The sequence below is a fragment of the Letharia columbiana genome (assembly GCF_014066305.1).
Source record: "Letharia columbiana isolate WasteWater2 chromosome Unknown Sc0000023_s0, whole genome shotgun sequence".
NCBI lineage: Eukaryota > Fungi > Ascomycota > Lecanoromycetes > Lecanorales > Parmeliaceae > Letharia > Letharia columbiana.
The window spans coordinates 551,123-564,305 of NW_023501064.1; the positions used below are offsets into that span (position 1 = coordinate 551,123).

At 51.1% G+C, this 13,183-nt stretch overlaps 5 protein-coding genes across 5 annotated transcripts; 4 read left to right on the forward strand and 1 right to left on the reverse strand.

Moving 5' to 3' along the window:
* Positions 1–658: 658 nt before the first annotated feature.
* Positions 659–2,739, reverse strand: HO173_007302 (uncharacterized protein; the record flags this gene model as incomplete). Its single annotated transcript, XM_037309206.1, has 4 exons — positions 659–2,110; positions 2,166–2,366; positions 2,435–2,550; positions 2,646–2,739. The coding sequence occupies 4 exons, from the start codon at positions 2,737–2,739 to the stop codon at positions 659–661; spliced, it is 1,863 nt and encodes a 620-aa protein (XP_037164067.1).
* Positions 2,740–3,129: 390 nt separating this feature from the next.
* Positions 3,130–6,209, forward strand: HO173_007303 (uncharacterized protein; the record flags this gene model as incomplete). The annotated part of the gene is made up of 7 exons (XM_037309207.1): positions 3,130–3,391; positions 3,469–3,509; positions 3,564–4,179; positions 4,336–4,725; positions 5,759–5,848; positions 5,900–6,052; positions 6,133–6,209. 7 exons carry the CDS (start codon positions 3,130–3,132, stop codon positions 6,207–6,209), a joined length of 1,629 nt encoding a protein of 542 aa, XP_037164068.1.
* Positions 6,210–6,833: 624 nt separating this feature from the next.
* Positions 6,834–7,651, forward strand: HO173_007304 (uncharacterized protein; the record flags this gene model as incomplete). Its single annotated transcript, XM_037309208.1, has 2 exons — positions 6,834–7,266; positions 7,434–7,651. 2 exons carry the CDS (start codon positions 6,834–6,836, stop codon positions 7,649–7,651), a joined length of 651 nt encoding a protein of 216 aa, XP_037164069.1.
* A 2,182-nt stretch (positions 7,652–9,833) lies between these two features.
* On the forward strand, positions 9,834–10,400 carry HO173_007305 (uncharacterized protein; the record flags this gene model as incomplete). Its single annotated transcript, XM_037309209.1, has 1 exon — positions 9,834–10,400. One exon carries the CDS (start codon positions 9,834–9,836, stop codon positions 10,398–10,400), a length of 567 nt encoding a protein of 188 aa, XP_037164070.1.
* Positions 10,401–11,630: 1,230 nt separating this feature from the next.
* HO173_007306 (uncharacterized protein) lies at positions 11,631–12,872 on the forward strand (the record flags this gene model as incomplete). The annotated part of the gene is made up of 1 exon (XM_037309210.1): positions 11,631–12,872. The coding sequence occupies one exon, from the start codon at positions 11,631–11,633 to the stop codon at positions 12,870–12,872; it is 1,242 nt and encodes a 413-aa protein (XP_037164071.1).
* Between the last annotated feature and the right edge of the window lie 311 nt (positions 12,873–13,183).

A 13,183-nucleotide genomic window follows, 5' to 3' on the forward strand; every position in this document is an offset into this window, starting at 1 on the left:
AGACAGGATGTTTCTTAGCACTGATACCTTTGAACAAATACGGTGTTCTTTTCGGGACGCATATCTCGTAAAGCTTTGGGGGAAATGAAGAGTTAACCGACATAAATCTAAGACCGCTATTCCTTCGAAGTATTGTTGCACAGTAGACTCCACTCGTAAATTATATTTAGGAGTCTAGGATCCTGAGAAGGTGCCGACTGCCGTCCGTATCTAGTGTCGGGACGAAGATACTGGCCGCCGTAGCTGACGCTGGCGGGGTGAAATTCGGTGGGGGGTGGCTAAGTTTCACCTCGTCCGGGGTAGGTACTAGCAAATCCTCTCGGGGTGAAATTAATTCGTCGCGATTGGCTCGGGGTACTTACATATATAAGTTTGTCTTTATACTGTTGTATTTTTTTTTCTAATTTTTTTTATTTTTATGAATTATTTATTGATCAGTAGCCTGCCTAGTGATACCCTTGTTGGCCCCGCTCTTGGCTACTTGTACAAGGAACGAGGGGAAGACATAATCTTTCCGTCTTTTGCTTCCATCTATGGTTACACGGGTGTCGACCACGCTTAAAGCTGGCACTCTGGTGCTGCATTGATCACATCCTCCTCGCGAAGCTGCTCACTTCAGAACTCCACATATTGAATTGCATCCAAACGCCAAACCTCCCTATCTCGCGATCCTATATTTCCCTCTCCTTTGCTCCTCCATCAAGCTTTGCTCCTGACTCGGCAGCGGTCCCCTCCTCCTAACACCTCCGGCTCCAGGTCCCAATCCATCAGTGTCGATACCTGGCAAGCCACCAAAGCCACTGGGGGGCGGAGGAAGCGGCATTCCAGGAGGTGGCTGGAAGCCTGGCGGTAGTAGACCGGGAGGTAGTTTCGACATATCGAAGTTCGGAGGCGGTGGTGGTAGGCTACCGCCAAACTGCGGAGGTGGAGGAGGTAGAGTTCCGCTTGCAAGCATTGCTTTGAACTGTTCGGGGTCCATCCCTGCGAGGCCGTTTGGAAGATTGGGAGGTGGAGGGGGTATGTTTGGTATGTTTGGGTATCGTCGGGCTGGAGGTCCATCACTTGTGCCATTAGTGGGCATATTGAGGCCTGGAATACCAGGCAGGACGGGCTGCTTGACGGGCATCTTTTGATCCTGCAGCCCGTCCGCCTCGTCTTCTAATTCTTGCTCTTCCTCTTCGCGCATCACCTTTCGTCCGCCTCGTCGGTCCCAGGCTCCTTGCGTTTCTGTGGCCGCATCGCCCAGGTGGTATTTGTCGTTGAAGCAATCCGTTTCTCCCGGCCTTGGGCGTGTCCAGAAACGTGTCGCACGGTCATTGGACCCTGAGGCTAAGATGTGGCCCAGAGGGTGCCAATCGATGGACCAGACCGCAAAGTCATGCGCGTATTTGATCGAGTGGGCTGGATATATCGTTTGCGCGGGAGCGCTAGTTGGGTCTGCGCTGTCGTAGGGAGGTAGAGACGTCGATGCCGCCACGCCAGGTGGTGTATTAGGTTCGTCAAGAAGGAAGTGGCATATGCTGCCATCCGCGCCACCAGTGGATAGTAACGAGCTGTGGATAGGGTGCCAAGCTAAAGTCGCGATCTTGTCCTGGTTACCTCGGAGGAGGCATATGTCCCGCATCATTCGTAGGTCAAATATACGAGCTGTTTGATCCTGCGCCGCCGTAGCGAGCAATTGCCCTCTGTTCGGCTCGAACTTCGTCCTCGAGATAGTGTTCTTATGCCCGTGGAGCGTAGTGAGACATCTGCCAGTCCGCGGATCCCACAACTTCACATCATGATCTTTTGATCCAGAAACGAGCAGGCCTTTGGAAGGATGCCAGTCCACGGTCTTGGCGTCCCAACTGTGGCCTGCAAGCACAGACTCTTCGGTGCCTCCAGCGAAATCGAAAATCTTGAGGGTTTTATCATCGGATGCGGTCACGAACTTGCTGTCATTGGGTGAGAAAGCGAGATCACGAACGGCGTCATTGAACCCGTGGGCTTGAACTACTTTGACATTGTTAAACGTAGGCTGCCAATACTTTACAACACCATGCTGCTCTGAGGAAATGAGCCAATCTTCGCCGTGTGACCATGCCGCTGCTCGCACGGCGCTGTCATGTGCCTAAGAATCAAACGTTAGCCGTATCTACCAAATCACCATGTGAGACATCACCTACCTGTGAGATTGTCTCGAAGTTGAAGCCCATGCCATTCCATAGCGTAAACTCTCCAATGCTCGAGCCTGTCAACAGTCGTCGGCCCTCGGGTGTCCATTTCACGACGTTGATTGGATGCTTGACTTTGTTGAGAGAAGAGTGTAGGAGTTTCGCAGGTACGGCATCGGCGGCGTTTTGGAGCTTTGCAGAAGGCGGGAGCATCTATTCAATGGGAGGGGTCAGAACTTGTTTGATTTGCTTGTAGCTTGGATTCTCGTGCAGCTACATACATCGACTATGTAGCTTGGGCTTGGCCTCTCCCTCTCCATACGCCCTCCTCCCTTGTATCGGGGTTGCCGATGTCGCATCCATTGTACCATCGAAGAGGTGTAGTCTGTGACGGGCCCTGTTCCGGAATCAGTGCACGCCATTGCAAAATGTTAAAGTACGTGAGCTCCAGCAAGTGGACTTGATGCGCAAGGTGTGGGGTGATTCACTGACTTCTTCCAAAGGGCCGACGATGAGGACCATCGTATCCGCCTCCACCTCCGAGTCCTCCCCCTCCATAGCCACTGCCATGATATTCCCTGTCCATGACTACCTTGTATGGAAGGTCATAGTGAAAGGCACTATTATGATAGCTAATGTGACAGTAGGACCTACTTAACTTTAGCACTCTGAGCTGCAGAAAGCTTGTTTGACGCGACAAGCGCGCATGCTTGTAAAGTACGGCATCCGGGCATAATTCGGGAGATCTGCAAGTGACGTGCGTGCCCCAACCCGGAAAATGTTGTGCATGACAGTTCAAGAACAACATAACAGCGGACATTCCACCGCTTGATATGTTTGTCTCCCTTTATCAGCCATGTCTTGCTTACTGTAGACTCAGATAGGTTAATTGTCCAGAAAATTCTAGTACTCGCTATTATAGGTCCCTCAGAGAAAGAGCTCCCATTTTCGGAACGCTAAGGAAGCATTTGCTTCAATGGCAGCAATTGCTCGCACCTTGAGCCCACCAGAGATAGCAAGCCATGATGCAACTCCAGCTCACGCCAACGGGAGTGTTCTCTCAAGCAATTCGAGTCCCGTCAATGGAAATGCTACTGGCCCCATTACGAGGGATATTTCGTCCAAGTACCGACACATCGCTGCAGTTCACTCGAGAGCCCGCACTTCCTGCTTGAGTCGTGACGCAGAATTAACACCTAGTTTTCTTGGTTTCAAAAATCTAATGGTTATTGTATTAGGTACGTACTTCATGACTGTCAAAAGCTGCGACCCTTGCCGGAAGTACCCAAAACGGGCTAACCAAGACTTCGTGCAGTTGTAATGAATCTACGACTGGTCGTTGAAAATTTCATGAAAGTAAGGGAGTTCATGTCTATGCTTTGCTTGATGCGACCCTGACAGCATCTTCAGTACGGAGTTCTTATATGTATACGCTGCCATGATTATCGCCGGCAAGACATACTTCTCGGTATTGTTCTCTACCTGCTCGTTCCTTGCCATCTCTTCGTCGCTTATATCATCGAACTTGCCGCCGCACACCAAGCCAAAGGTGCCCTTGGTCGTGCCAAACGGCATTCGGAGGATCCTCCGGACAGCGCACAAGCCGCTAAGAGCTTCCGAACAACATGGCTTACCATTGCTTGGGCCCACGGCATCAACGCCACCCTTTCCCTTCTCGTCACAAGCCTCACGGTGTACAACTTGATCCATCATCCCCTCATCGGCACCATCTCGGAGGTGCATGCCATCATTGTCTGGCTCAAGATCTGTTCCTACGCTTTTACAAATCGCGACCTACGTCATGCCCTCCTGAAAGCCGACTCTGCATCCTCTATCCCAGAGCTCTACTCCGTCTGTCCTTATCCAAGGAACATCACCCTCAGCAACCTATCCTACTTCTGGTGGGCACCAACCTTAGTCTATCAACCCGTCTATCCCCGCACCTCTACCATCCATTGGCCTTTCATTGCCAAGCGCCTCGCCGAAGCTACCAGTCTCAGCATTTTCATTTGGCTCGCAAGCGCCCGTACGTACAAATCCGAGCTGATCCTTCCTATTTGATATGGAGCTTGAGTCACAAGACATGCTTCGGGGGCAAAGGGACCTTTTCACTCCCGAGACCTGTCTAGCAACTCCCAATTTCTGCCGTGAAGAAGCAATGCTGACCTCGAAGTCTGTATAGAATACGCCGCACCACTCCTCCATAATTCTGTTTTCAAGATCGCCTCCCTTGACCTCCCTTCCATTCTCGAGCGCCTGATGAAGCTTTCCACTATCAGTCTAGTAATTTGGCTAGCCGGCTTCTTCGCCGTTTTCCAATCCGTGCTCAATGCATTGGCGGAAATTATGAGGTTTGGCGACCGAGAATTCTACACGGAGTGGTGGAACAGTCCGAGCGTTGGCACTTATTGGAGGACCTGGAACAAGCCTATCTATCATTTCATGAAGAGGCACATCTATGCGCCGTTGGTGGGGAGGGGGTGGAGTTCGAATGCCGCGAGCGCCTGGGTTTTTGTGTTTAGCGGGGTACTGCACGAACTGTTGGTAGGGGTGCCAACGCACAATATCCTTGGTATGTTCGACTCTCATGATCTCTTGTGACCTTGTCTACCGCTAGAGGGGAGAGGCTGACCAAGCCCTGTTTCAAGGTGTCGCGTTCATCGGGATGATCGTGCAGATACCGATGATTTATTTTACATTGCCGCTGGAGAGAATGGAAGGTATATATGGAAAGCTGTTAGGGAACTGCATTTTCTGGATCAGCTTCTGTCTTGTAGGTCAGCCGCTGGCCGCGCTGTTGTACTTCTTTGCATGGCAAGCCAAGTATGGTAGTGTGAGCAAAAATCAAATTTACTCGATGTGAATGCAGGGTTATTCCATCATGCAGCAGAACGACTGGACAACGACAACCGAAGAAGTTGTAGTGTGGTAGAATTCATAACGTGAACATGCGAGGATTACGTGAGGAAGCTGAAATCCTTCCACTCTAAGCGAGATACAAAGGGGTTGAAAGGCCTGGGAAGAAACCACCATCTCGGGCCCAGATCCTTCACCTGTTATCTATTGCAACTTTTTCGATCTACTCGATCCAGTTCTTGAAACCATCGCGGATCCTACCAAATTCTCACTTCTACCCGCCCCCGGCTTGATTTACTGAGCTATCTATGATTCTCATACCTCTACTTCCGTTCAACTGAATCTCTTCAATTTCGATATCGGCATCGACCAAGATGACATCGGCCTCAAAATGTGATGTGATGTGCACCAGTGTTCGAATTGCTCAAAAAGTACAACCCATATTTGCAAGGCCTGCAAAGCGATGCCCAACGCCACCGATGGACAAGTTTCAAGCGCATGGTACTCCGGGGCGGAATGTCAAAAGGCCCACTGGACTGAGCACAAGGCCCGGTGTAAAGCTGCGCAGGCGCGACAAGCTTTGTATCGTGCCGGGGGAATGGCGCAGCAGATTTTCTATCTGTACACCAAAACCATCTACATGTGATATCCTGGGCGGATTGAAAAAACTGGAACAACTTGGCTTATACATCCCGGAGTCTACACCGGTACAAGCCAACTGATGTCATTCCCATATGAGAGAGTCCCAGACGTGCATGACCAAGACGCGCTCCTGACCTATCAAAGCCGCAGTACAGCTGTCTCGGAGATGCACCATATTGTCAAAATTCTGCTCAGAGGTAAGGCGTCATCAGACTACTTCGATCAAGCTTCACACTGACCGGAGCTAGGTCTCTACCCCAAAGTCGACGAAGTCAGTCGCTTTCTCAAGGGCGCCGTCCTTAGCAATGCCGGCGGCCGCGTCAATGCCGACGCCTTGAGGAGCATCATGGTGCTTGACAGCATGGCGGGAGTGGGCACTGTGATGGTGGTTTACCCTACTGGTGACACGATCCCATCCATCCTTCCTCCTACCTGCATACACCCTGGCAGAAAAAGCTGACCGGAATCGCGTGTCGGATAGATGGCGGCCGGGCACAAATCACCGACGACATGCTTAAGATGAAGCTTAAAGAGCGGGTGGGTTTGGAGAAAGAGTAAAAGGCGAATACGATGGACTTTGGAGTGATGAAGAAGTAGATCTTAACTTTCTCGTCTTGCGATGATTTCGGGTGCTGATCGAGGTTATTTGCAGTATGAAATAGTCCCTCGTGGACGATATGGACGCCCTCAAAGCGTCACCATATCGCAAGAAGGGCTTGACGGTTTTTGGCTTCCTTTTTGATATCATTAAGGGTACGGTCACAGACGTTGAGGATTTGTGATTGGACGATTCTGTGGGGAAGAAGCCGGCGTTATGTGGAATATGCTTCTTCAGTCAGCAGATTCCTTTTGCTCAAAACGGTTGGAGATCAGACTCGAGTATTCAGCGTGACGTTGATATGTATAACTCAAGACTGGTACGGATCGTCCCCAATTTACCAGGCAATTGATCCTGCTTATCTATCGTCGATATTGGGCCAGTAATTTTCTTGTCTCTGACCCGGCTAGCTGATCGATCGCCCACGCAATCATCTCGCATTGTAGCGACACTCGACTCCCGCTTGCCGACGGACCGAACCTGCTTTATACAGACAGTTGAGACATAATACTAAAGTGTCACATCACCACAACATGACACTTCTAACTTTCTCCATTATCGTCACAGTAGACTAGAGACCGTCGATGGCGCACAGGAAGGTTTGCAGGCCCTTCATCCTGCTTTTCCTCCTTCTCCGAGCCCATGCCATCGTCACGTTGGCAATCTCCCCCACGAACCCCGTGTCTTTGCTCAACGACACGATGATAGCTCCAGCGTCAACGCCACTTGCAGGACTCATCTCTCAGAACGCGACCTCACCGAGCCTCAGTCAAAACATGATCGACTACCGCATCGTCGGCACGCCCCTCGTCCTCCGCATCACCGAAACCGGTCAGACTTTCAGCCAACGCTCTGTGAACCGAGTCATCGACGCCGCCATCCGCCGCATCGTTGGGAAAATCAACAGCGGCGCTGGAAGCAAACCCATAGACGGGGGCAGGTTCTGGCAGTTGTCTTCCGATATAGAAGTGCGCTTTGACGCGATATCGGATGGGCAACTTACGTATTTCTTGTTGGGTAAGCAATTTCCCCGTTGGCGGTGGTGATTTTCTCGACAACAGAGGATCTATTACGCGGCAGCAATCATTGTTCTATTCATCTCTGATGTCCCTGCTTGCCCAGCCTGCATCGTATCCCAAGCTCCATTCCGGCGAACGAAGTGCTGATTCCCGAAACCCTCGCAGGCGATGCCATTGCAGGAGCCTGGCAGTACATGAACGAGCCATGGAGTAGCTTTCGGGAAATCGTCTTTGATATAGTGCTTGCTGGCAGAGGTTGGGACTACATCGGGTATGGCCGTTTTGCCAAGTACGGGCCCTTTCCTCCTCCTCCTTCACCTCCTGGACCATCTTCTTCTTCTTTAAGCCGGAGCACAAACCCTGCGCCGAACGATATCGAGTAGAGAGTCGCGATAGAGGGGTGTCCTGGAGAGGCGAGTGCATGAAAGGGACTCTCCATTCACCGTGGGCCTTTGCAGCCATCACGTGGTGTATAGCCTAGACTTAGGAAGGAATATCCTTGCGACTGGGGTAACACGGACAGCTTGTGATTCATTAGGTGAGATTCCTTGATGGAACCGATAGTCAGATGTCATGGAGGCGGAGCAGGAAACGTAGATGGTTCAAAGGGAAATATGGTAACACCGCCTTGTCTGCTCGGCGGTAAGTCTGTAATCCTGACCACGAAGTCCAACCTTTGCGAGTTAGAAACTCAATTCAGGAGGTACGAACGCTACCCCTCCGATCTGCCATGAAAAGACATGGATTTCTGATCTTACAATCATAGCGAAGGAGTGACGTGTCAGGCAGGAAGTCGGAATCTTAATTTGTATGGAGCTCAGAAGGTCGTGCAGGGTCCAGGAACCTAAGAATGCCCTTCCGAGTTGATCGCGGGCGAATTACTAATTCATACCCCGAAAGTATGGATCCTTACCGAATCATACCCCTAATTACTAAATCATACCCCTACACCAAATTTCACCCAAATATGGGGTATGATTCGGTAATTTGCCATTGCTTGGGGTATGATTTGGTAAGGATTCGTACTTTCTACAGTGGTCTACTTGAGTAGCCTACTTATAGATACACCTAGGTGCCTATTAGAAATTATTCCTTTAGGGCCCCTACGGAGGCCTAAATAGGGGTGTCTGTAGCATAAAGTGTAGGATAACCTGGGTATTTAAGAGGGCCCCGGAAGCGTTTTCGGGGTAGTGAACTGTTAGTAGCGGCCTCTACGGGGGCCCTGCGAAGGCCCTGCGGGGGCAAATATTTAGGTCCAAATAGGGGTGTTCTGGCTGTTAAGCGTAGACACCCCCGGGACCAGCCTTTTTAGCTGAGTTGCTAATAATAGTGTCTACAACAGTACGCTTTACAGCCAGAACACCCCTATTTGGACCTAAATATTTGGCCCCATAGGGCTTTCGCAGGGCCCCCGTGGGGGTCGCTGCTAATATGAACCCCGTAAACCTTAAAGCGCAGGGTGTGATTTGGCCTTCGAGCAGTCGAAATTGCCCCCACTCGACTTTCATCTGATGTTTTCAGACTGATAGAATTCTCATCAAATACGGTTGGAGAAAATCCCTTACTTCTATGGTCAGACAGGCCAGATCGCGGATTATCTCCTTCGTAGTTTGAGGCCATTTTGATAACTTATCGAATCATACCCCAAGCACTGGCAAATTACCGAATCATACCCCATATTTGGGTCGATTTTGGTGTAGGGGTATGATTCGGTAATTAGGGGTATGATTCGGTAAGGATCCATACTTTCGGGGTATGATTCGGTAATTTGCCCGTTGATCGCCGTCAGCTAAGCATATGGGCAGCCTTGTTCTATGTTGTATGAAATAGAATGGTATCGAGATTTGGCCCCCACAATTCCCAGCCACCTGGATTTGTCCGGAGAAATCAATCCGTCTGTTCTACACAACGCACACCCGATATTTCAACAAATGGTACGTGATATATAGAAATGCCAAGACACGCTAGTCCCTCTCCCCTAAACATCACCTTTCTCCGCCCGTCTACCTACGAGAGGCACCCCGCGCCTTACCACCTCGATCTCTTCTTCCCATCCCGCAATTTCCCAAAGGCATCACTCCTCCCTCGTGCGATCCGCCCTCCAGACATGCCGCCCAAGTAGGTAGAGTGAGTGAGTGAGTGGGAAGAAGGCACCGACGAGACCCCGAACCATGCGGGCGCAGCAAGGCAATCGACCTACTCCCCGTAGATGCGACTTGCACGGATACATCCAGATCCAAAGTTAGGTGCAACGTCCTAAAAGTGAACGTTCGTGCATGCAAAGGATCCGAATCGCGATAAGCGATATACACATTATATATGCGCGTGCCTTGTTTCGCCCCCCCCCCTTTCGTCTGTTCTTGTACCCGCATTATCACTGAATCAGAAGTCCTGTTGTTCTTTCTTGCCTCCTCTGGAATTTTCGAATCCGGAGGCTTGGTCCACACCATTTCCAAAGGCCTTCGTTAGGAAGTCGATTTTCATTTGTGTGCAGCAAACGCGTCGCATGTTGGCAAGAAAGAAAAAGAGAAAGGAGCTCCAGTCGAGCTCTCCAACAACATCACCATGAACATCTTGCCGGAATGCATCCTCCCTATCCTACTCACAACATTCCTTGTCGCCAATAGTATAAACGCATCTCCCATCAATAATGCCCTTGACCTCCTATCCCTCGCCGCCACCACCACCCCTCCTTCCAACCTCACCCTCCCCATCCCCATCCTCGGCGACCCCTACTCCTGCTTCGACGCCTACCTCTTCAACGACCGCCGCGCCAAAGTCAGCGACTGCACCCGCGCCGCCGCCTTCCTGCCCAACCGCCACGAACCCGGGACGTTCCACCGCGGCGACTCGGACGCCGATCCATTCGCCCTACCTTACGTGGAGACCTACCACTCCTGCTCCGTCAAGGTCGATCTCAAGTTCGGAAGGCCCGACGAAGGGTCGTGGCTCAGTGTCAATATCGCGGTGAAGAAGATTATAGAGGCTTGTATGGTGGGGCAGTATCCGATCGGGCAGACGGGTGGCGTCACGACGGCGGGGACTGAGGGCAGGATTGCCGTTACGGTGGGGAAGACGCAAGCTGTGTTGGGATTGGGGACGAATGAGACGGGTCTTCGTGGTTCGGATTGATTGTGTGCATCACGGAGTTGTGGGCGTGCGTCGTTCAAGAGCAGAGGCCGAGACTTTTTCTTCGGTCAGCTTTTTTCACACAATCGTTCGATTGGTATTCGCGCCATGAGTCGGTGGCTGAAGCACAAGATGGACGCCGAGTTTGCAAAGTTGGGTCTGTGATTGCAGAGGAGATGTTGTATACACGAAATGCCAAGATCCAAATCAATCGCATATTCCGATCTAAAAGGGGAGCGCATGCGTGCATGCAGTGACACTGAGATGATATCGTGAAAATTCCCTGGCGCCGTAATCCTGAACACAAAATCCGGGTAATCTTATTTTTTCAAACTTTCATTCGAACCCGTAGTCACTCGATCTGAGTGCTCTGGATTACTTCTGGGAAAATCGATGTTCTCGTGAAGAATTCAAACCGAAAGCCAAAGTGCTTTACCTACTCCCTTTACGTCCCATTGAGCCATTTGCAAGAATAACCTTTCACAGGCAATGAAGACTGAGAGCGCATATGCGAATACCGAGACTCACCGGGCAGTTAAGTATTGTGTATTACTCACTCTTCGCTTGTCGGTTAGATACCTAAGCGGTAGACCATGTCTTTCATTTGGCGGCTGGTTTAATAATGGTTTCGTGACTCTTTGCTGGTAGCCTCACAGACTCCGTGGGAACATAGAAGTCATGCTGCTCTGCGTCCGGGTTCTATGGATCTCTCCGAGCCGTATCGCATCATCAGAGCTTGCCCCCACTTGATCTACCCTACTTTTCAGATGCGTCCCGCAGCCTCCTGCAGTATGTAAATCTGCGGGTTTAATGGGTTTCAAAACTCAGCCCCGCGTTCGGATCAAGCCGAAATGGATCGTTGCCGGTTCTTGACCCCCACATGATCTACCTTCAATTATTGTGTCCTCCAGCCTCCTGCAGTAAACATTTGCTGAAACTTGAATGCAAGATCTCGGCCTGCGTTGTGGCTCAAGCCGAAAAGGGATTGCCGTGCCAATCGATGATTGAGGCCACTGTCGGTTAGGCAAACATATAAGGTAGGTTGCGTCATGCATATGTACGAGGTTACTTTAGCTTTCAAGAGAATTCAATGTAAGCGATCGATGGATGCGATGGAATGACACAAAACCTGCGTGAGACCCGGGTGTCGAGGGTGGTTTCGAAAACAATACTGATGTTATCCCCAAGGAGATAGGATCTCTGGCCCACTCTGTCCCCCAAGTTACTTGAAAGATGCACACAAGTCGGTTCTCCAGACTCGCCATCGCCATAGCGACAGCAGATGTCGCAGCCGCAGCAGTACTTATGACGACTCCAGTCAATCCACCTTTGCCACTGCAGCCACGGGATCTGGATCTTGTGCAGCCGAGCGCGCTTGAACCAACACCAAATCAGTCCAAGCTTACGGGCTTTGATCTTGTGCAAGCTGGCACGCTTGCCCGACCAAGCACAAACGCGACCATCGGTCAATGGGTAGTAGCCAATCCCCCAGAAGACATCGCCAATCAAAGCTCGTTGTTGCTGCAGAAATGTGTGGGTAACATTGACAACGTGGATGTTTCGGCTCTCAACGTCTCGGATTGGTCTTGCTCACTGCCCGCCAACCTGGTCGCCCGAGATGGGCCAGGGCGGAGACTGCCATACGAAGTCGACAATGTAAGGTCGCTGGCACACTTGCGTACACCTCGGTACAACACTCTTTATACCAAGACATGGTCGGTGACATACGAGGATGCCGATGGCAACGGATACAATATTACCTTTCCTGCAGGACTCTGTCCCGACAACGTCATCGGCGATATCGAATCCCCGTACCGCGGAGAGATGGTATACAACGCAACCTTACTATCCTTGTATCAGTCTCTCATAGGGCTGTCGCCGGAAAGGCTGTACAACTACACTATGACCATGTTGGAAGCGGAATTGGCGAACTTGTATGCCGCGCTCGACGCCATCATCTGCGATCCGCCGATAGGAGGATCGAGAGCGCTTTTGCAGCGATACCGGCCCCAAGACATGACCGGAAAGATCACCTTGATCCTGGTCGGCAGGGTCGGAGGTTTTGCCATGGTCTTCAGTGCTCTCGTATCCGCGATCGCACACGAAGGCCTCACGGTCCATGTTCCGGCAATTGGAAATGTTTTACTTGTCGCAGCAGTCGGTGCCATTGCTGCGGCGTTTGAAAGATTTATCAACAGACGCAGGCAGAGGGGCGATGTACAGGTCATGGAGGCCTATATCGCGAACGCGTTTGTTGCCGCGGCGGCACAGATCCGACTGCATGCCATTGTGATTTGGTCGATGGCGTGCACGACTAGTGAGATCATCTTGGAGAATATCAAAAAGTTGTTGGCCGGTAATGCGGATGGCATACCACAGGCCGTGGCGCGGCCGGATGGGAATGCTGATGATGTTGCCATTGTTCCGCAGAATCGTGAGGGGCCGCTGGCTAGGATTGGCCGTTTCTGCTCGTAGGGTTTAATAAGAGACCCAGCTAGACTTTGTCGAGGTCGGACTGAATTGAAGTGGAGTTTACGCACAAAATGAACTTCTCTTTGCCAAAAAAAAGCATTGACGTAAAATTTGAACAGCGAAACTTTAGAGCCAGGCTCAAGATGAAGAGCAAAGCGGAGAACCACTGCTGCGAGCGATGGTGAATGTCCTACTCGTCACCCCTGGCACCATATCTTGTTTCGCCCTCGCTATTTCCTAGGTTACTCAAGAGTGTCTTCCTTGGGGGTTGAGGGTAAAGCGGCGAAAGCGGCTGTACTTGGTCAAGGCGTCGC